The sequence below is a fragment of the Rattus norvegicus genome, chromosome 10 (assembly GCF_021556685.1).
Source record: "Rattus norvegicus strain SHRSP/BbbUtx chromosome 10, alternate assembly SHRSP_T2T, whole genome shotgun sequence".
In the NCBI taxonomy this organism is placed as follows: Eukaryota; Metazoa; Chordata; class Mammalia; order Rodentia; family Muridae; genus Rattus; species Rattus norvegicus.
Window position 1 is genome coordinate 79,158,043 of NC_141543.1, and position 23,898 is coordinate 79,181,940.

The 23,898-nt window shown below is 48.0% G+C and overlaps 1 protein-coding gene across 44 annotated transcripts in view; it reads right to left on the reverse strand.

The window, feature by feature from the left end:
- The window catches only part of Msi2 (musashi RNA-binding protein 2), a 368,962-nt gene that overhangs the window by 110,414 nt on the left and 234,650 nt on the right, over positions 1–23,898 (reverse strand). For 42 of the 44 annotated variants that reach the window (NM_001430239.1, NM_001430236.1, NM_001430238.1 and 39 more), the window contains 1 exon segment: positions 23,572–23,620. In NM_001430239.1, the coding sequence (NP_001417168.1) occupies positions 23,572–23,620 (49 nt within the window). 44 annotated transcript variants of the gene reach the window in all.

Here is a 23,898-nt window from a genome sequence, read left to right on the forward strand (position 1 = left end):
AGGCGTGCCTGGCAGTACAGCAGGAGGAGGGCCGCATCTTCAGGCTTTCAGGGGTTGGTCCAACGAGAGGGGGGAAGATTCAAACTTGAGAGAGAGGCTGTTTTTCAAGGAGCTACAGAGACAGGCAGGTGAGGCAGCAGGGAGGCCGGTCCTCAGCAGCAGCATCCTGGGGGCCAAGCTGGGGCGCCTGCAGGACCTGAGAGACATGTCTGAGAGAGAGGGAAGGCCTGGAGGCGGGCTTAAGGGCAATGTGACCTCCAAGCTGCAGTTTCATCTTGGGGGCAGACGTGAGGTGCCACAGGGTGAATCCTCAGGTGAGGTGGAGCACTGTTCTCCCAGGAGGTAGGTCCTGGCCGTTTGGAAGCTCGGACTAGCAAGCTCGCCTCCACTTTAGGGGACCCTGTTCTTCATCCACTATGCACTGAACTTTAAAGCACAGAATCCTAAACCGTCAGTGTTCAGACACAGCAGAGAGAAAGAGCATAAAGAGACGTCCCCAAGAAGAGAATGACAATCACCTGGACAGCAGGGACAGGCAGACTGGAGTCTACACAAGTAAGGAGCAAGAGCCCAAACTTGGAGGCACCACAGACACAGCTGGGTTCAAATCACAGTCTTAGTAGCCACTAGAAAGTTCCCTTAACCTCTTGGTCGCCACGCCTAGGAAACAGGCACGTTTGTACTGACTGGGATGAGCATGTAGGTGATGTGAGCAGGAAAGGGGGCATGTTCAGCCTGCTTCCCATACATGGGGGCTGTTTTGCATCTGGGATGGAAGGCAGGTACAGAGCATTCTCTAATACTTTGCAACACCAAGCAGGCAGGCAACAGAGCTTTCTCCTGCGTCCCAAGTGAGTGAGTGCACAGAGACTTACTGAGGAGGGGGGAGGTATCTCAGGATGAGAGCTCCAGCCTCATCAGAGCCACTGGCAGCAGATGCTGTCAGCTCTTAGCAACGATGTTGCTCTCGCTGTACTTGATGGAGGGTGACTTTGCAAGCAACAAGGCTCTCTAGCAATGCTCTGTAAAACTATAAATTTACTTTGAGAGTACCAAGTCTAATTACCTCGCCAAGACTCTTTGCATTTTTAAGAACCGTTTTCCCCCCCTCCTTAAACTCTTGATCATAAGGACCCTTGTTAGCAATACTTGGTGTAGGGCTTGTTTCGCCTGTTGCCGTGGCAACAAAGCAATGTTTACCAGCCCTTCCAGGCTGGTACATCTTTATTAGCACCCGATCCCATGAGAAGCAGGAAGCAGTGCCAAGGTTTAAAGAGCATTAATCCCTTTAAGCTTTGCAAACCTCTCTAGTTAGGGAGCCCAGAAAGGGGGGAAATTGAGGTCTCTGCCATTTGCAGGGCCCTCCTAGAATCGTTAAGCCTACATGAAGCACCAGATGGAGAAAAGAAAAAAAAAAAACTTATCTCTCTGGAGCTTCACTTTCAATTTCTTCTTCTCTTGAAAGAGACAAACTTGTGGGTTGCCTTTGCTTCACAAGAAAAGTTTCCAATCCGTTCATCACAGAAGGGCCGCCGGCTCTTTCCTCTCGGCCTCTCTGGCCATGCTGCTCTCACCAGATAAATGTAACTTTCAAAAGCAGTTATCTCTTGGCCGGGTGGAAGGAAAGCCACAAAGGATGGCTGGGGCTGCCTGTGTACCCTCCTCTCCGGCCCTCTGTGATGAGAACGAACAGATGATTGAGAGTGAAGATAGACTCTAGTGTATTTCAGGGGGCTTTCGGGGAGGGAAAGAGGAGGAAGGGAGAGAGGGAGGGGGAACGGGGGGGGGAGAGAGAGAGAGAAGACACAGAGAGACAGAGAGAGAGACAGAGAGAGAGGGAAAACGAACACAGCTTAAGGCACTCCACCCATCTCTTTACCCTTTGCCTGTCTTGGAAGGGTTTTCAAAGTCAGCACCAGGGCCACAGTGGAAGTGGAGGGAGGAAACTCAGGTTCCCATTTCCCCTCCTACCAAATCTCATTCATCTTTCGTTGCAGAAAATCAAAAGCCAGCCAGGGAATCCGGGAAGACCTGTGGCTGAAGTTTCAGAAAATTGTGCAAGTGAAAGCCGATACACTAACATTCGCATCAGCTTCCCAAACAGCTTTCAGAGGGGCAGTTTTGAGCTAACAGAGTCCCGGTGTCCTCCGAGGTCCTCAGCTCTGAGCGCTCAGTCCAGTTCTGTCATGGCTGCTTAGCTGAAGAGTGCAGCCATTAGAAGCTAGCCTTGGGTGAGGGAAGTGGGAGGGAAGGAGGGAACTGACTCATGGCAGAAGGCCTCCATCTGCAACCAGGTAATTTCTGATCCTACTCTGTGATATACTAACTACCTTCCATTATTTCCACTGGGCCTACAAAATTGTAAAACAGTAGAAAAAAAAAAAAAAACAGACAAACCACCTCGCATCATCACTGAGACGCCTTTACTTTTTTTTTTTTTTTTGGGATGAGTTACGAGTTCATTCCAGTCAAAAGGCAAGACATCCCAGTTCCAAATTTGGCACAGCTTGGTTCTCCTATACCAATCCTACAACAACGTGGTCACTGGGATTTCTACTGATGTCCCCAGCTGCTTTCTACAAGCAAACCAGATGCCTTCTGTGCTTATGAATGAATAAACAGGGCGATAGAACAAACCAAAGCTATGAGAAAGGAATGATGACAGACTGAAGAGGCAATAGGTTATCAACACATTGGGTCTGAGTGGCAGAGTGAGAGGTCAAAGGTCAGAAAGACTGAACACCAGTCACTCTCTGGTTGTAGACAAACTTCAAACACCAGGTTTCTGTCTGAACCTGAGGAAATTCACCTGACTATCTGAGATGGGAAGCCATTTTTGGAACTAGACTTTATATTCCTATACTCAAGGAAGCCCCTCAGTCAAGACCCTTCAGATAAAGAGGCACGACACTTCAGACTGGCGCCTCCTGGCTTGTCTCTCTGGGTCTGGATGCACTAGGGCAGAGAGGCAGTCAGGGTTAGGGTGCAAACTCAGCTCCCAGGACCCTTGTAGAATGGACGTAGGAATTACAGGCCAATGAACATGGCTCTGAACTGTGTGGGTTATTCTGTGTCACAGACAGTAAGAATCCTCGGGTCTGGTGGCTCAGCAAGGCAGTATGTGCAGTGACTGAAGGTCATGCGCCTGGGTCCTCTGGGGCTAGGTCACAGGATGCTGGGCCTCTCTGCTGCAACGTGAGAACGCTGAAACACTCGGTAGCAAGGACAGGAGCCAGCACTTCTGAAGGTTAGGGACCTAAGGAAGGGGAGGTGAGGAGTTGGCCTGACCATGGTGACAGGGATGAGGTGGGAACCTGAGGACACAGCTCCTGCCTGATCTGCCTTTTCTCCAGGAGCATTTAGCATGCACATCTGTCCTGGACCCTAGCTGGAGACCCCACTGTTTCTAGCCTTGCATCTGCAGCCCGTTGGAAGTCCTTAACGCCATCAGACATCTTGTTACTAACTTCAAAGTCCTGTTCCTGGAAGCTACAGGACTTTGTGTGAAGCATCAGTGGGGAAAGGGAGGAAGGTAAAACGCCAGCAAGCACTCTACCACTGAGTCACATCCATAGCCCTTTTCCATGATTTTATTTCGAGATAGGGGTCTCATTAAGTTGTTCAGGCAGGTCTTGAATCTGTGATCCTCTTGCTTCAGTCTTGGCATTATGGTCCCATGTCTTTCTTTTTCCTCCCCGACTTCCCAACTCTCTCTCTCTCTCTTTCTCTGCTATCTCTCTTACACACACACACACACACACACACACACACACACACACACACACACGCACACACATGCACACACGCACGTGCACTCATGCACAGGATCTCATCATGCTGACCTTGAACTTATGGCTGTCCTCTTGATTTGGCCTCCTAAATGCAGGGATTGTAACTATGGACCCTTCGCCTGACTCAGGTGACATTTTCCCATTAAACCAGACACTGTACTCTGAGCAAAGAAGCAAGGGCTCACCTTCCTACCACACTGCATACTGATGGGAGATGTTGGTAGGCTGTGGACTGGGGGTGTGGTCTGAGCCTCATGAATTTGCTGGAAGGGGAATAAGGGGGATGTAGCGAGTCCATGGGCGGGGGCATATTGGTGGTAGCCTAAGGGGAGGTCACAACTGAGTTGGAAGCTGACTTTCAGCCAAGGGTAGACGTCAGCAGCCCTGGATGATACTCGGTGTGTTGTTTCTTTTATGCAAGCACCAGGTATTCATGTACATGCTGCTGGTGGAGTGGGATAGCAGGGGTGGCCCATCCTCCCAGACGTGGCCTTGGTCAGTGAAGAAGATGCTGTCCCTGCTCAGGTGTCAAGAAGGTTTCAAACACTGAGAAGCCAATGCCAGGTTCTTTCTGAACCTCCCTCAGTTAGAGTCCCCACCCACTTCAAGACCACTTTTAAATTCCTTCCTCCACTCTGTAGGGCCTCTTATCAGCTAACCTCTAGGCCAACTGTAGGTGTAGGGGACGTCCCCAGGCACACACGCTAAAGTCCATCACGGGAGTCAAGGAGTTGCCATCCAGCAGGATTGCCTGGGCTCTGGCTGACACTTGGCTACGAGACAATTTCTCTGAGTATCAATCACCTATCGAAAAAATGGAATGGTAGACTCTTGGTGTTAACTTCAGAATGTACACAGTCTGTCTTTCCTTCTCTTTTTTTCTGAAAATAAAGGCAGATGATTTTATAGAGGAGGAGGAGGGCCAGGTGCTACTCTAATGGAGCTTCGGTCGTGAGGCCAGAAATGGAGGTACAGTACGATTCCTTCTCCACAGACACAACCAAGACCTGAATTGCCTACACTGTAGTGGGCGCTGCACGAGACAACCTATTTGTTGCAAAGCAGATGCCAGCTTCTTTTCTCAGACCATAAACAGCCCTAGGGTAGGAGGCAAGCACATGTACCGGGCCAAGTCTCAGACAGAGCCACGCACAATTAGGCACTTAATATATGCTCTGTAGCAGCTCTGTCTTTGACGAAGTCCAAAGCTGGGGGTCTCTGTGTGGGCAGACCACTTTCGGGGCTGGAGGGAATTATCTACCGTGAAGTCCAAATAGCATTTTAGTGGAGATTATTTTCTTTTAAGCAACCGTAGGAGGTAGGAGAAATGAGGTTCACACACATGGACGCCCTCATGTCAACACACTGCTCATTAGAGTGCCCTTCTTCCCCGGGGTTACGCTGAAGAATCTCTCAGAAGGTCGGATGGCCATGGGACCCAGGAAAGAGAGACTGTGACTTCCTGCTGAAGTGTCGTCTGAGAGCATTTCTCTCCTTGCCAGCCCCTCATGTTCCCCTCAACTTATTGGGCCCTGGTGTTTACAGCTCACTACACCACAAATCTTTATTTCCCGTCACCCACTGGTCCAAGCTGTCCCCACTCCCTGTTTCTCCCAGACAAGTTAATAAGACGGAAGGCTCCCTAGAGGCCTGGAGCCGGCGAGCATTATCACTTGGAAGCGAGGCAGAAATCCTGACACAACGGAAATGACTTCAAGCCTATTAATTACCCTTTCTTCTTTGGCAGATCTTTTGAAAGAAAGCTTGACAAATTGAAAGGAAGGCTAGCACTGCCTCTCCGCCCCAATTAAGCCCCTAATCCCACCCCAGTAACACAAATCTGATTTCTGCTCTCTCTAAAAACAAAAATGAAAACCACCAATTTCTCTTACTGGTACCTACCTCACATCTCCCCTTTGTGATCCACATGAGTCTCTCTTTACAGGAAAGCCCTTGAAGCTGGAGACCCTCAGGAGATGAAAGAAGGGTGGTGTAGACAGGGCTTTGGTCTCCTCAGGACCTTGACTGCCTGTGGAGCCCTCTGAACACTTGGAGGGAGGATGAGACCAAGAGCACAGTAATGGCTACACAGCCATGAGCCTTGTCAGTAACACTTCTGAGCCCTGGGTGCAGTGCCCAGTGTCCAGTAACCCTCGAGACAAGCTGTAAAAGACCTGCACAGGGAACTCTTAGGGCTAGAAAAGTGCAGTGCTTGGGGAACCAAGTGGGTTCCCCAAGTAAAACATTTCCCTGTTTTACTGTTTTCTACACTGACAATGATTCGATTCCAAGTTTGCCTGAGATAGCCCCTTCCATAGGTCAAATTGAGAAGCTTATTTTAATTCTCTAGATATTTTAATTCTAGCATAGCCATCTATTAAATATTACCACATGGATTCCATGGGCACTTCAAACAGAACAACATAGTTTCTTCTTAAAATCTATTCCATCTGCCAAATTCACCAATGACACCATCCCCTCAGTTGCCAAGAGTCCAGAATCTGAGTCGTGTCCCCCAATCCAGTCTACTGGAATATTTGCTCTTGCATGAATTCTAGTCCCCTGGTCTCCCTGGCCCTCCACTGCAGTGCAAGCCCCAGCTGGAACTCTGCAATGGTGGCCAACGGTCTTCCTCATATCCCATCATGCACCTGACCCTCCCTCTTTAGTTCTAGGGCCAGCAGAGCCATTTGAGAGCAGAACCATATGCCCGACCCAGTTCACTTTTCATGATTTAGCCTGTCCATTTCTCCTCTTGTGTTCAGGACTTTCATCTCAGCCTCTGACTCTCTCCCTGTGCTAACAGTGTGCCAAGTCCTTGCCCACTCACCTCCTCAGAATACCTTTCCCATGATTCTCTGCCTCCCAACCCAAATGGCTCCTCCTCAAGGAAGCCACTCCCAAGCACCTCCCTGAGTGGAGCCGAGCCCTCACCACTATCTGTGCATCTTCTCCTCAGCACTTAGCAGTACCAGAAATAGTGTTTCTGGGGTTGGGGATTTAGCTCAGTGGTAGAGCGCTTGCCTAGGAAGCGCAAGGCCCTGGGTTCAGTCCCCAGCTCCGGAAAAAAAAAAAAAGAACCAAAAAAAAAAAAAAAAAGAAATAGTGTTTCTGTTTTTTCTTGGTTGGCAGTGGAGACTGAACCCAGGGCTTTGCGTGTGCTGGACAAGCAAGCACTTATTATTGAGTTACATCCCCAACCCTGAAATTATGGGATGCACATCCCTTTTCCCCAGAGGACAGGAGTTCACAGCAGACTAGGATTTGCTTCACCTTGTTCCTCGTAGTACTGCTAGACACCAGCACAGTAGCCGGACCATAAAGGTATTTAGTGCTCCCTAACTGAGTGGCTGAGTGACACAAAATCAGGGACATCAAGCATAGGACAGCTGAAGCTGCGGTATCAATTTGTCCCAGGCTACATTCTGTCATCTGGGGGAACCAAGAAGAGTACTTAGGCCAGCACACATTGGCCCTGTTCCAGGAAAAACAAAACAAAACAAAAAAAAACCAAAACCAAAAACAAAAAACAAAAAGCAAACAAACAAAAAAAACAGCAAAAGCAACATCAAGCTAGACCTATCAGATCCCCAATAACCCTGGAGAGCCCTTTCTCACTGTCCCACAGTGACAGTTGCAGGAGCACGTTGGATTTGTATCCCATGCATAGGTTTGACAAAGCAAGGGCCACCCACCAGGGCTCTATTTTCATGGTACATAGTCACCATATCTCATTTTAAACTCTAACAAAATCTTTAAGCCATTACCTCGGAAATCATCATTAAATCATTTGTTCTTTTTTATTAGCATCCCAGTAATTAAAGAGAATCATATTTCAGAAATCTTTAGCTGTACTTATCAAAACCCACCCTCCAACCAATCAATTAGTATTACAATAACCACGGTCCCTCGGTGCTGCCGCTATTAGCATTTTGATTGAATGTCTGCGGCAGAGTGACTGGGAACAGAAGATTGTGCTTAGAGAGTGACGTTTCTTTATTTGTCACCACTGAACCTTGTCTGGTTGTCTCTAGTCTCCACTCAAAAAGCGACAAGACGGCTCCCAAAAGCAGTCACTTTGGTCATGGGTTCTATTTTCATGAGGTGTTTGATAAACTAGCTTTTATCGCTCTGGAATCGCCAGCTCCACACAGGGGCCTCCCACTGGCTGAGGCCTCCGCTCTCAGGAGCTATACCCCAGCTGCCTCACCCTGATGGGATGGTGGGGTGATGAGGTTCCCTTCTGCTGCCTTCCTGTTCCCTACCACCATCACCATAGATATCAGGTCATCACAGATTGTCCCTTCAGGAGATTCAGTTCTAATGTCTGTGTCGGAGCAGGTGGTGACCACCATTGCTGCCACAGAAGACCATCACTATACACCCGCTTCTTCAGCAGGTGCTCGGATACCTGACGTTCTAACGTTCAGACGGAAGTCCTCCAGTCGTCATAATAATAAAAGCGCCAGTCATTATAGAGATGGGTTAACGAGGTCTATTATGGGAAGAAAATGGCTGTCTTCAAGCCACAGGAATTGACACGAGGTCATTAAGTCACTCTCTCAGAATGTAAATGGCCTGCTCCATCAGCCAGCTCTGCGGACAGATGCCCCACACCCCATCATGGATACCCTCTGTGGATAAATAAGGATCACTTGGCACACCATGCAATCAAACCAACTCTGTAACCTTTCAATATTCCCACTAGTCAGCCACCGTAGCTTTTTTGATGACAAGAGATATGTTTGAACAGGGTAAGGCACAGAAGTGGGGATGATTGCTGCTGTAAGACACATGTTCCAAGTGATAAATATGGCAGCTGTCAAAATGCCATGTACATGTCAATCTCTCTGTCTGTCCATCCTATTCATCTACTGTCCATGCACCCACTCACTCAGCTATCCATCCACCCACCTCCCCAGCCACTCTTTCACCCACCCATCCATCCATCCACTTATCCATTCATGTACGCACCCATGTATCCATCTGTCCAACTGCCCACTCATCCATCCATTCATTCTCCCAGCCACCCATCCATCCATCTACCCACCCATCCATCCACTTACCCATTTATCTACCCACCCATCTATCCATCCAGCCACCTGCCCATCCATTCATTCTCCCAGCCACCCATCCGTCCACCTGCTCATCACACGCCCACCCATCCATCTTCTCCGTCCAGTTCCAGTCCACAGCAAAGTATTTGCACGATCTTCATCTCCAGTGTCGATGACCTTGGCCTAAGGAACCTCTTATTGTTCCAAGTTCTCACTGCCCGGCCCTTGATACAATATGCTACTGTAATGGGCATCACAAAGCTATAGGAAGACTTCATTAAGTTTTTTTTAAAGGCTTCCACAATCCAGGGGAGAAAAAGGAAAAATAAAGAAGTGCTATTAGCTTCCCCTGATTCCTTTCTCTCGGCCCAGTCTCCTTCTCCTCCTCCCCAGCTCCTGTCTCTACCTTGGCTGCCAGCCAAGGTTTTATAATAGTGTCAGGTAGCAATTTCATTTTTAAAATGCTCTTATCAAGGATTTAAGGTGAAAGATAAGAGCAGTACAGTAAATCTTCATAAAGGAGCGTAGTGTGAGGCATAGTATTTTACAAATCAAAACAGTTAACAGAACGAGAAGGCAAGGACAGGGAAACAAAGCGAGTTGAAGCAGGGGCTGAGGAAGGGAAAGGTAGGGCCATGATAAATAGAAAGATCACCTTTCAGATTTCCAAGCCCCCTCTGGTAATGGCCTTGGCATATTTGCTAAGGGCCACGCGAACAGTCCAATTTCCATTTTAAAATAGGATGTTTTTAGACGGCAGATATATTGTCAAACCATTAAACACACTTAACTGGGGGCTTTCGTCGAAGTCATCTGACCTGCAGCATGTGTTGCTAACATCACTGCTTCATTATTTATCAACTCAATTTCTTCATGGAATGACTAATAACACTACCACAGCTGCTCTCCTTTTCACGGCCCAGCTGCTGCCGCCCTGGCAGAAGCACGAGTTGCTAGTTACCTGCCGTGCCTTTCTACCCCCTCTGCTAAAGAACCTTAGAGGGGAAAAACCCAACCCAAACCAAGCCAGACAACAAACAAACAACAACAACAAAAAAACCCCAGCGGAGAGAGCCTGGAAGATGCTCGTACGATGGAACTACTCTGTAGGAACCACTACCCAGGGAAGGTTAGCTGTGCCACTAATGACCAGGCAAGAGGATCCAGGGGACACTCGATTCTACAGTCAAAGAACCACAAATTTCGACTATGACACACACAGAGCAGGGACTGTTTGGTTCATCCCTACCACCTCACTCAGCACTGGGGCAGCTGAGGCAGGAGATCAAGGCAAGCCTGAGCTACAAGAGATGCCACCTTAAAATGAGCAAATATATGCAGCAAATATATACATATTTAATTGCAGCACTTGGGAGGCAGAGGCAGGCAGATCTCTATGAATTGGAGGCTAGCCTGGTCTACACAGTGAGATCCTGTCTCGGACACACAAAACAAAAGTATGAAAGGGCTGAGGAGGTAGCTTGTTGGCCTTGCAAGTTCAAGAACATAATTTTGATCTCTGGAAACTATGGGTAAAAAGCCTGGGGTGGTAGCGTGTGCTTGGGTTCCCAGTGCTGGAGAGGCAGAGGCAGGATTTCTGGGGCTGGCTGGTCAGCCAAGCCAGCCTATTTGACAAGTCTAAGGGCAGTAAAGAAAAGAAAGAGAAGAGGTTGATCTGAGTAACAATCCTTGAGGTTATCCTCTGGCCTCCACATTGACATGTGTGTGTGGGCGGACACACACACATACACACACACACACACACACACACACACACACACACACACACACACACACACACGGGTGCGCAGCTGAGCTGCAGCCCCAAAGAGGCAACAAAGCTTTGAAATCTTGGAAAATAAAATCCTGACAGGGGTACTTATTCTAGCCCTTTCTAGGTGCTTGCCAATCTCCTTGGGACGTACCTGAAAATTCACAATAAATAAAAACATGCAATTAGATGATATCTTATTTGCCAACGAACAATTCAATTGTCCATTAAAACCCACAGTTCTAAAAATAGCGTCAAAAGAAATTATTAGGAATTGTGGGTACACGTGTTTTTGTTGTAAAACAGATTAGCACCGTGGGCAAAATACAAAGCTTCTTTTGTAAATCTTATCCCCTCCTCCTCTTTTGAGAGGTAACAGAATCGGGGAGGGAGCCAGTTAAACCATAATTTTCGGGCTACGTTTTTTTTATTGTCAGTTAGAAAAATTGCCAGGTGTTTCCAGCATCGTTTATACATAAACATACTAGCTGAATCAGGAAATCTCTTTCCAGGGCAAATGAATCAACTTAATTAAAAGGAGACTTCAGATGCCACGACCAGAGAGACCTTAGGTCTTTGAGGGCCCAGCTTCCTACCCGGCCTGGCGGGGAAAGTGCAGAAGCATTTTGAGTTGGACAGAGATCTCTAGCAAAAGCACACCTTCCTATGGGCCCACCAAGTAGACATGCAGACTGCAAGACTGTACTGTGTGTATGGGACTCACCCGTGTCAATGACTGCTGTCTTCCTCAGTCGCCCCAGCTCTCACACCTTTTATGAGACAAAGTTTCTCATTGTACCTGAGGCACAGTGATTTGGCTAGGCTGGCTGGCCAATGAACTCTAGGGATCTTCCTGTCTCTGCCTCTCCATTACTGGGACTAAAGATGTACGTCGCCATACTCAATGTCGTACCTGGGTGATGGAAGTCCTACTGCAAGTCCTCCTGCTTTTGTGGCAAGCATTTCACCAATGAACCCATTTCCCAAACCCTCCATTTTTATTTTAGAAACTTATGAGACTCCTGTATGCTCTAAGCTGTCCTTGAATCCATTATAGAGCTGAGGATGACCTTGAAGTTCTGATCCTCACGCCTCTATCTTCCCAATGCCAGTGTTGGGCATGAGTTGTTGTGCCCGACTGTGTGGTACTGGGGATCGAACCCAGGGCTTCGAGGATGTTAGGAAAGCACTTTAACAACTCTCTGGCCACTGGACAGAGCTTTTAAAATCAAACCAATACTTTCAGGCTTTTCTTAAACTTGTAAGCAGCAGCCTTCCGGAGATGCCCAGGGCATGCCTTGTGCTTTTCTAGCAACCAAGAACTTTCATTAGCCTGTTGCTTTCCTTAGGAAACAGACCTTGACTACAGGGCCCAGACACAGGCCCTGGATCTGTTTTGATGAGCGGTAAAGCTATAAGAGTCCTTGGAGAGTGAATGGGCCAAGAAGAGCCTCCCAGCCTTGAATGCGGGCTAGTATCAGTTAAGGTCGTGATGAAAGGACATGAGGCTCCCAGCCCTTAGGCACACTTCATTGACTGACTGACCTAGGGTAGGACCCAGAAGTTTGGTGAGACTTAGAAATTCTCCAGCTGACCCTAAGGTTGCAATCCCCGATCGAGCTCTAACCTCTGGCTTAGCAACCACCATTCATCCTTTGCAGTATCTAATAGCAAACTTGGGCTAACTTAGCTCAGTACAGACATTCAGACATCAAAGCTGACCCTGGGATTAGGCAGCTCTTGGGTTATTAGTAAAATATGAGTTGCAAGCAGCAGAAGGACTTGAGAGAAAAGATCGACTCTGACGGAAACACATCCACGTCCTCCTAAGGCGGTGTTGCTGATGGGTGCCCCAGACTCACAGTGGTTCCGGCTCTTATTCAGGGGCCTGCAGCAGCAGGGTGGGAGGTGGGAAGGAGCCCAGGGCTGGTGAGAGACACAGAACAGGGGTCATTCTTGCTTCTGTGCCTATCCTGGGCCCAAATGGATGATGTCACCGCCAGCAGCAGTGGAAAGCAGGGCCATGAATCATCCATGAACCAGCCCAGCCCTCTGAGATAATAAATTGATGTCAGCGCTACGCATGTCCGCTGCAGAGCTGGTAGAGGACTGGCTTTGCCTAGGGTGCTGGGGCACAGCCAGAGAAGGAGGCGCTTTCAATTATCTCCCCACAGTAAGATGGGCAGCAAGCAAAGGGAGGCATTTCTCGTTTGCCGGGAGAAGAACTCAAAGGCATATAACTCTGACCACTTTTAGATCCTGGCTGTTATTTTTGTACACTGCTGGGCTTGCCAGTCACACCTGAGGACTAACAGAAGCCCATCCATGCTAGGGTGTCATTATCCGTCACTGCCTTGCCCACCAACTCCCTTATAACCAAAGATCTGTAAGCGTTGCCCTTCTGACCCGCCACTCCACTGATGTAATTTAAAAGCTCATTCCAGGATTGGATCTGGCAAACCCTTACTTGAATAGGTTTCTAGGACAGCAACACAGGCAAATCACGAAGTCTTCATGACAAACCTTGAATTATATGGTTGTTTTGCTGGTCCCATCCCACCACCCATGGTGGGGGAGGAGATATGTGGGGCACCGAGGTAGATTGCCACGTACACCAACTCCCCTGAGTCTTACTTAACAATGACCTCTTCTGAGCTTTAGTTTTCTGAACAGCTAAGTAGACAGAACGCGTGACCTGAGAATCCCCCCAGTTTGGTTGTTAGAGCGGGGGATCCTGACAGCTTTTAATTATGCTGGTTCTTTCTTAGCTTCTAAAGAAATGACTGAGCCCTGAGTGCCACTAAACTAAAAATTAAATCTCAGACTTTTTCAAGTGTTTTTTTTTCTACACACACACACACACACACACACAAACCCTTTAACATTCCAATGTCAACGTGGGGGTCTCAGTTAACTGGGCTTGTACTAGGTACATCTACGTTAGGATTGGGGACTATGCTCTCAGCGACACAAAAGGTCTCTTTTCCTAATTCCTTTCTTTTTAAATTTTTTATTTAAAAAATTTAAAACTATTAAAATATCATAAAATGATTTGGTTCATCTCTCCCTCCCATCTTTCCACAGAACTTTGTTTAGACCAGGCTGGCCTCAAACTCTCCAGACAGCTGAGGATAACCTTGAACTTCTGATTTTCTTGGCTCTATCCACAGCCCCAAGCACTAGGGTTGCGGCATACCTCACAGTGACTCAGTGCTGAGAATGGAAGCGGCTTTCTGTACATTAGAGAAGCACTCTACACTGACAGATACAGCCCCGTTGTTTTCTGTATCATCAGATGTCCCCACACCCCCTTTCTCTAATTTCTCTGGCACATAATTTGATTGGGGAAGGCAATCAACAGGAGTGGTCGGAGGAAGAGAGTTACCCGTGGCCACCAGAACAGTAGGCCACTACAAGCAAGGTGCCTTGACAGGACAGCAAGCTCTGCTTTGCCTTCTCGGTATTTCCTAGACCCTGAAGCTCCAAACAAGGAGGACACAGGGATGAGCCTCTCTCAGATGACTGTGCCAGGTCTTCATGCTAACTAACCTTGGAGGAGGAGGCGGGTCTAAGATTCTCCTTTACTTACAAGGCACTCTGAAATGTAGGACCTCCCTGTTTTGGCCTCTCTGGTCTACGATGAAGTGAAGCAAATGGGCTTCTTTTCCTGCCAGGGCCACGCCAGCTGTACTAATAATAACCCGTTGTCTGGGAGGTGCAGCAGCTACTAAAAAAAATCCCCTCACCAAGCCCTGTTTATGGAACAGCCAAGATAGAGGCAGCTCAGTGCAGAGGAGAGATAAAGTCAGGTTTCGACAGAGGGTCTTGGAGTGGCCAGGGCAGAAACCGCCATCCCTCCCTTGGCCAAGTTTGTACACACCCCAGTGTCATTAACTGGGTACTTCCAGGACTCTGCAGCTGGAAATAAGGACTCAGGGGATGAGCCTCTATCTGATGAGTGTGCCAGGTCCTCATGTGGTTTGTACGAACCGAGCGACTTAGATCAACTTCCAAAATATTTAAGCAGATATAAGGACAGGTAGAAGAGACAGCACTGAGGGTGCTGAGCAGGGCGAAGTTTTCTTTCTTTGTTGAAAATTCTTTTTCATGTTGATAGCCGTACTGGAGCAGAGTTTAAAAGCAAATGTCTGGCTAGCTAATGAATGTACATCATACATAAATTTTAAAAAGAAAAACAAGAATACATTAAAAAGTGTCCCTGTATTTCTGTATTTCTGGCCATTTAATCTCATTTCTCAGAAGCAGAATGAGGTCCGATGTACATACATTTGCATCCATGAGAACATGTGTATGCATGCATGAAGCATATGGGATGCTTTATTGTGGCCAAATGATGTAAGCCTCAGACTAACCCAGCATCGTCATGCTTTCTTTTTTTTTTTTCTTTTTTTCTTTTTTTTCGGAGCTGGGGACCGAACCCAGGGCCTTGTGCTTGCTAGGCAAGCTCTCTACCACTGAGCTAAATCCCCAACCCCATCGTCATGCTTTCTTAGGGAGGTTATGTAACTTACAGCCAAGCTACAGAGCTACCATTCTAACTCTATGGCTCTAGGGCCAGGAGCTCGTCTTAACCACTACGGCATTCTAGGAAAAGTCTATGCTCCTGCAATACATATTTATGCAAAGGGGATAAAAAAGCATTTTAAACATTGGGGTCTCCCTAATTCAAATACAGATCTTCATATGCATAAAGAAAGGCAATCCATGCTCTTGTGGGGAGAAAAGTGCAGGTTACTGAGCACTCCCCATTCGCCATGCGCACGCTGCGCTCCCAGCTAGGAACTCTCAGAGCAGGTTACTACCTCACAAGCAAGCCAAGCCAGTGCTCAAAGCTTGATTAGCTCATCAGGAGCCCTGTGGCTGCCCCTGTTTAAAGCCTCTGTGCTCACAGTGATACAGATGAGCTGGGATCCTTGTCCTCGAACACGCACCGGCAGCTCAGGTGCAGAGCTGTACGAATGGTGGGGGGTTGGGGGGATGCTCCCCTCGGAACCTCTGAGTTCACAGCAGAGTAACTTCCCCTGGCTTTCTGTGACCCGTGGCCCAGCCCTCCACAGCTCCACAAATGCACAGGGGTGCCAAGTTAGCAGGAGCTTTTAATCAAGTCGCCAACCCCAGGGCTCCATTCTCTGGGGCCTCTGCACTCTGCCCTCCCCTAGCTCTTCGCAGTCTCAGTCTCTGTGGGAACAGATCTCAACAAAAGACTCATTCTGATGCTCTACAAAAACCCACTTCTGGGTCAATGAAGTTCTGACCCCACGCCCACTCCTTCTCAGCTTCCTCCCTGCCCCAGCCAGGGGAGGCAGGAAGGTCTATTAGCTCATAGCCTTTTTGGTGCCAGGGCTTTTATGCCCAGGGCAGAACTTGATGATTTTTTGCCTTGGGAGAAAGAAAACACAGCACCCCCAGGAAGTCAACTACCCCTGACTCCGCAGGCCCCACTAGCCCTGGAATTCCCCCCACCCCCTGTCCCTGCCACTGCCCTGTTGCTAGGGAATGGACAGTTCTGTCCTCCAGTCTGCAGAGCAAAGCAGGTGAACAGAAATCAAGCAACTGTGTTGATTAATATCTCAAGAGACAGCGCCGGAATGGGCGCTTCCGGAATTGAGTTACCTCAGGGAAGAAAAAAAAGGAAAAAAAAAAAAATCCAGTGTGCTCCTTGCTTTCCTGTCAGAAATAAAATTAAGGTCTCGGATCGATGTTGCCAGGGCTGGGAACATCTACTGGAATCTTTAATGGCTTCTTCTACATGTTCAAATTCACATTCCCTTTCAACCCTGCCCTTTTAATTGGTTATTTGCGAGGTCATGTTTGCACCAATTTCTCAGGAAGGCTAATGGTGTTTATTTAATGAGAAAATAAAATGTGCAGACAGCTCTGAGGCTGGTATTAAATGAGGGATCTGGGTAGGGGGTTGTAGCTCGTTGCTATGCCCTCCCTGCTTCAAGGGTATATGGGCCTGAGGGTTAAATATCTGCTCAGGGTACAGAGGCTTTTGGGTCCCTCAGGCTGGGGACAGCAAGTGTATAAAAGCAGACCACACCCTCAGGGTAAGGACATGCTCAGCTGAATGCACAGAACCTTGGGTTCTGAGACTCTGGCCTGGCAGGAAGTGGGAGTTCATTCACTGCTTCTGTTGAACCTACAGGTTCTCCCTCATTCTAACTAAACTGTGTCCTTGTTCAAGCGTGTGGTGACTCTTCTAACAGAGTAGTTTTAAGTACCCAAAGCCATCAGCTAATACATGGCCCCCAAGACCTCTTTTATACAAGTTAAACCACAAGGGGACACTCAGGGACACCAAAATCCTATGTCATTGTAACGATTCTTTCCTAGAGTCCTGGTTTGGAAATGTCTTCCTTCAACAGCTACCCACACTGATGATGGATGAATGGTTCACTCTGGAAGGAGAACAGGGTTTTCATGTTACCCCATCAGAACCACCACGGACTTGCTAATAATAGCCAGTCAAATGGCAAGTTTGGGGTGTCTTCACACTACAGCCTAGAAAGAAAGTTGTGAGGGTCAGGCCCTCAGCTGCAGGCATCTGTGACAGGCAACTGCCTGTCAATTACAGAATTAGTGTCAATGCCAATAATGACCTGCCTCTGGTTTACAGTTTTTCAATAAACCCGTTACTACATCTCAAACTCTGAACAGAACGTAAGAGGTGGAAACGAACAGGCCAGTGGGATGACTCTGTGAATAAAGGGGCTTGCCGCTCAAACCTGACAGTTCTGAGTTCTGTCCCTGGATCCCATGTAGGGGTGGAAGAAGAGATCCAATTCTACAAAGTTCTCACACAATGACACACACAGCCACGTGCCCCTCCCCCAGAATAATAAATAAAAAACTTTAGAAAGATGTAGAACATACAGCCATAATTCTAGCAGGGCCAACAGACAGGTCTTGCTCTAGAGCCCACAGGTGGGCACTAGTAAAACATTCTGTCATGTTATAATAAACGTCACAGCCCGCTGAGACATTGCTCATTCTTGTCATGCTTTCAGGCCTCCATCCAACAGCCCTTCTCCTGGACCTGGCCTCCTTGCCAGACACTCTTCATTCATAGACACATGAACACACACACACACACACACACACACACACACACACACACACACACACACACACACAAATGAAGGCAAATACAGATCTAAATAGACAGTTTAGATTTTTACTACTTTATGTGTAGGAGAGTTTTGCCTCCTGGTATATTTGTGCACCACAGGTGCTGATATTTGAGGAGACGATGAGCCTCTATGTGGGTGTTGGGAATTGAACCCAGGTCCTTTGCAACAAGTGCTCTTAACCACTGAGCCAACTCTCTAGCCCCCAAACACGCTTCTTAAATATCAAGTCATACTTAAAAAGCTCTCCTCTCCTCCACAAGGGGAGACGTGTCCATATTACCCCTTTGCCTGGCTGGCGTCAACACTAACAAGCTGCTGACTTTATTTTTGTTTATTTTTAAACGGGATGTATGTATGTTGTCCAGGTTAACTTAAAACGTGTAATCCTTCTGTTTCAGTGTTCCGAGTACTGGCGTTCATTACTATAGGCTAAAATAATATGTAATATCATTTACACCTCTGTGAATTTCTTTTTACATGCTTCAGTTTTTGACAAATAGGCACCAATAAACAAATAATTACATATTACCCTTAATCATTTTTATATGGTGTATATAAAAGAGTCAATCTGGGCTAGGGAGGTCAATTTAAAAGTGAGCATCTGGCAGGTTTTCAAGACATTAAGTACTGAGTTTTTTCTCCCCTCCCCTCCTCAGAGAAGCATTATCGACTTCTATCATGGCTTCAGTTACATTTTCCTGGCATCATTTTTAATAAATAAACTGCTTACATAAATTACCGAGACCTTAAACTTGGGCCAACTGCTTTTGGGGTAGAGACTGAGCAGGCTTTGAGAGAAGAACCACGGTCTATGTCCAACGACCTTGAGGCGAGCCTGCTAAAAGCTGTGGCTTCTACCAGGATCTACCACACTGTGCCTCTCCTGCAGCCCAGGGAAAGGACCTCTCAGTTCCAAGGCTGTGATAGTGACTGGTGCCAAAGATTGGTCCTTTTGGTGGGGCAATGGCTGTTTAGAGCTGTTGTTTCGCTCCTAAGTCATTGGCATTGCCCTTCGTAAGTGACTAAAACACTGGGAAGAACCGCCATCACTCTGATCTCTATTTTGCTCTCAGTGTATTCTGTTCCCTTGCCTCTGGCAATTGTCCACCGCAAACAAGCCGGCTGGGTAATGGCAGCCTCAGAGATACCAGGGCCAGAGTCTATTCCCTCTGATCCAATCCTCTTGGCTTCAAAGACACCCCTTTCACTTCCCACAGGTGCCCCCAACTGTCCAGCTCTTCCCCTGGAGGGAGCCCAGAGCCTGAGGTCATAGGAAGGGTCTGAAAGGTTTTCCTGGAATGAGCCTCATTCTACGGGTTCTGTTTCCTTGGGAAGAGGCGAGCGTAGATTGAATCAACTTCGGCAATCCACACGACATCATCGCATGCCCTCTACAGGGCTGTGGAGAGCGGAAAGGGAGCTGAGCTACCCTTCTCTCCCTCCCACTAGTAAAGGAGCAAATTGGAAGGACACCGTTGTCTGCAGCCTTCCCTACTTCTCCCTCAGGTGCCCGCTCCAATCCCACCCTGGGATCAATATCTAATGCTGAGTTCAAGATCCTATCTGCCATTTGCAAGGATAACGCAACAAACCCACTACCCCCTATCCCCGATGATTAAAGCCTTTGATGATCTGCCCAGTATTTTCCAGGCTGCCTCTAACAAGCTTTAGAGAGCAAATGGAATGACTCTGAGAGAATTGGAAAGGCATCATCCTCTCCCTCCCTGGGGACACAGATCGGCTCACAGAAGACCATGGATGAAATGACAGGCAGGAACAAGAATGGCTCCCGGCTTCTACCAGGAACCCCCGACCCCCCACAGTAACTTCATGTGACTTAGTTTCTCCCTCTGAAAATGAGGAACAGCGTGAGCAAGAAGGGGTGGTGTGGTTAGAGCAAACTGTGAGGAAGTAGTCTAGACCCTCAGCGATTCTCTTGTTTGCAGAACTGCCGGGGACCAGGCCTGCCTGCAGAGGGGCTGTGAGCTCGGGCTGCAAGTCACACAGGTAGAGCTGATGTCTCAAGTTCTGCTTCCTCATGGGTGCATCCCTGGGCGGCCCTGTTGACCTCTGGCAATTTGCCATGTGCAGCCCCTATGCTGGCACCAATGCTTGCATTGTATTGGCTGCTTCTGCTGTCTGTTTAGAGAACTGTGAATCTCTGACATCAGAAGTCAGGGTAGGGGTTGAGACAGGATGCCCATGACCACCTTCAGAAACGAAGAACATCCTTTACAACCTGTCTTCCTGGTTGTTGGGAGCACCCCAAGATATCCTACAGTATGCTTCTCTCAAATTTCCTTAGCAGAAGGAAGCCCAAATCACACCTGAACAGAAGACATTCATGGATGGCTCTTGTGGATAGAAGATGACCCCTCATCCTATTTTGGGTTTGGATGGACCTTCTCATTTCTGATGTCATCGGAGGTCAGAATCTCCCCCACAATCAAGGACTCTTCCTAAGAACCCACCTGTAGCCTTCTAGCAGAGTTGATTCCCAGAGATCCTACCTATGGTAACTATTCACAAACACCCCCACCCCACTCCTAGTTGGTTTTTTAAAGGACACACTTGGTTCTTGTGGTTCCTCAATCTCCTTCCCATACTCTTAGAGAAGAAACTGTAATGGTCAGACACTTGGCAGGTGGGAAGAAAAACCCTAGGCACCTTTGACCCCGACTCTAGTCCCTGAAGCTAGAGGAAGACCAGCTTTATCTAGGGATAATGTGGGAGACCCCGTACTACATGGATCCACCAGGAGTCAAAATCTAAACTCTCATCCCTAGGATTCTCTCCAGTGGCACTAGTGAAACCAGGCTGGCCCCTCAGTGGACAGAAGTCAACTGCCACTCAAATATGCCTCAGGGTCATCTTTTCTCCAAAGGGACTACAGGGAGCATGGACAGGTGGTGGCAACCAGAGACAGAGTGACAACTAACTTGACCTCTGCCTTCTACTGGTGATAGAGGCCCAAGAGAGCCCAGACCCTGGGTCTAACTCTATGCCCTCTGCTGTAGCTCCTGACATACTGTAGAGGCCCATGTTCCTGGGGCCAGGGACCAAACACAGCCCAAGCCACCCAACAAGGCTGGGCGAGGAGAAAACAGGACCCTCCCGCCCCAAGGCAAGTTGGCTAGGTGACTAATTGAATCAGTGAGAGACCCTGCTTCAGAAAATAAAATGGAGTGACTACAGAAGACATCTGACAATCAACATGATATCTACATGCCCCACATGTTCAACACATGTATATATGCATGTGAATATATACTCACATATACAGAGGAGGAGGGGAAAGGAGAGAGGGAGAGGGAGAGAAACCAAGACAGAGAAAGAGCTGTGAAAGTAGGTCATTGTGCTCCAACCATGGATTTGATCCCAGACCCTCACACACATAAGCAAAGGACACAGTCACTGTCACATAGCTCAGCAAACTCTTGAGATTGTGAGTTCTGACACTTACTGCTGGGAGCCACATTTAGATGCAATCACTTACCCAGAAAAACCTGTTCCTATTTGGGCACAAAAAAGAAGAGTCTGAAATCCGTAGCACTGAGCTGGAAGCTATATGGGGACTTAAAGAGTCTCAGCTCTCTTGAGCCTTGGTATCTCAGCCATAAAATGGCAAAGATAATTATCCTAAGAGCTAACACTTAGGCACACTTAATTCTTGGCCCTACACTTGCCAAACAACACTATTAAAGTAGGTACTTGTCCTGGTTGGATCTTTTTGTCAACTTGACACAAGTCAGAGTCACCGAAGAAGAGGAATGTCAATTGGGAAAATGCCTCCATGAGACTGCCTGTAGGCAAATCTGTGGGGGGCATTTTCTTGATTAGGGGTTGATGTGGAAGGACCCAGGCAGTCTCAAGAAGTAAGAGAGGCCAGTGATCAGGGCTCTTCTGTGGTCTCTGTTTCAGTCCTTGCCTTGCCTTCCTTTGAGACTGATGTGTAAGCGGAAATAAACCTTTCTTCTCCAAGTTGCTTTTGGCCACAGTGTTTTATCACAGCACTAAACACTGCTAACTATGACTTTCACTTCATAAGTGAACAGAGGAGGCATCAAAACGCACAGTAATTTCTGCCACGGTCACAACTCTGTGCCTCCCAAGACAGCTGTGGAGGCCAAAAGATGAGAGACATAAGAAAATTGTGCTTTGGCTTCTCATTTTAAAACAATAATCACGTAGAGGTTTGTGTGTCTGTGTGTCGGTCGCAGAGAAGCATGTGCATACAGGAGCCCATGGAGGCTAGAAGCCTTGGATCTCCTCCAACTGGAGTTACAGGTGGTAGTTAGTGATTTGAAGTGACTGCCGGGAACTGAACTGTGGTCTCTGACAAGTTCTCTTAACCACTGGGTCATCTCCGCAGCCCCTGCACATCTACTTTTCACAGACAGAATCACTAGCATTGCCTAGGTTGGCTCTTCTCTCTCATCTGAGTAGAGACTACAAAACCTGTGCCACCACACCCAGCGTGGTCCGCCACGCCCAGCGTGGTACTTAGATGTCTGTAACATCACCAAGGCAACGTTGATGATGACAGAAAACCATCAGAAACTGTACATCTCGGGCACACCTTCCTCCCGGCAGGCGCTTCTCCATCTCCATCTCCAGGGTAAATGGAGAAAAGGAGAGCACTCACATGGTTTTTGGTTTCCTTCCTTGCCTTCTCTCCTCATCCTCTACCCTGCCCTGGCCCATCCGATGTTCACCTCTCCATCTTGAGGATGCTGCTGAGAGTGGGGTCAGCAGGCCTATGAGGACAAGATGCTCAAGACTCTCCCTGGCCCCCTTCATGCCTTCTTGCCTTTCACTCTGCTGCTTCCTCAGACAGGAAAGAGGCACAGCCAGCACAGGGTAACCGTTCTGACCTCTGATTGCAGGGGATGTGTAAACAACACTAGATGTGGCGAGGAAACAGTTCTCTAGGCTCTCCCAGGGCTCCTTCCCTGGAGAACACCCCACAGCCTTTCCTCATACCCCATTTCAAAAACACTGCTCATTAACACCCCATTAATGAGGAGCCCAGACACATGGTACTTCCAGAGCACAGCAGAATATGGCACTAAGTCACAACCTCCTCTGACTTTTGTCTCAAGGAAAGTTCTAGATTCCTCCCCTTTTCCGTTCGAAGCAATGATTTGAACATGTTCTTGCAGGCAGGGGTTACTGAGCATTTTCTTTGGCAAATCTGTTCAAAACTAGGGATCCATTCCTAAGCAAAGCTTAGACATTGGGCAAATCATTTCAAAGGCCCGAGGAACCCAGGTTGAGTGAGACCCATGTTCTACAACATGGATTGGTCAGGAGGCACAAACAAGTACGGTTGTCCCCCAAGCTCCACAGGGCCTTTCCAGATCTGCAATTGTGGTAATCAGCTAACAGATTCAACTGTGGTTTTCCCACCTCCTCTCACTCAGTCATAGGCTGACAGGCTGCTCTCTGAGCCTTCTTTGATGCAAATTGAGAGTCCCATTCAGTAATCACTATGAATAATTTCCACTAGGATCACTGAGTGCTGAGGTTGGCAAGGGGTTAAGAGAGCCAGGGCGAGAAAGGTAAGCTGAACCAGTGTGCTGGGCATGGCCGCTCAATCCAGCCAGGGCTCTAGCCAAAATGGTTTTCACTATCTGATACCCGGGACTCACTGTGCTATGGTGGCCCTCTGTTATTAACATGTATGCACATCTACTTGCCGGATTCTGCATTTTCCTTGCACCTTTCATCAATGGGATGGGAGAGGAGAAGCCCAGGAGAGGAAGGAGGGACATTCTCTAACGATGGGGCCATCTTACCTCTGTGCCTGTTGGTGGTTTTGTCGAACATCAGCATCGCATCCTCTACCTGAAAACAAACAGAATAAAAGCTGCTTCAGGACTTTTCATGAAATTCATAGAACATTACAAATACAGAGTGTGGGGCGGTGAGGACGGTGGGGCGGTGAGGACGGTGGGGTGGTGAGGATGGAGCTTTCCACTGCTGAGGTCATAGTCGCTCAAATAGAGAATATCTGTAAAAAGTCGGGGGGGGGGGGCAAAACCCCCAAACCCCCTCAACTTGGCATAATCTTAGTTAACAGATGTGTAGTTTCCTTTGGGGGGAAGAAGGGGAGGGAAGAGAGA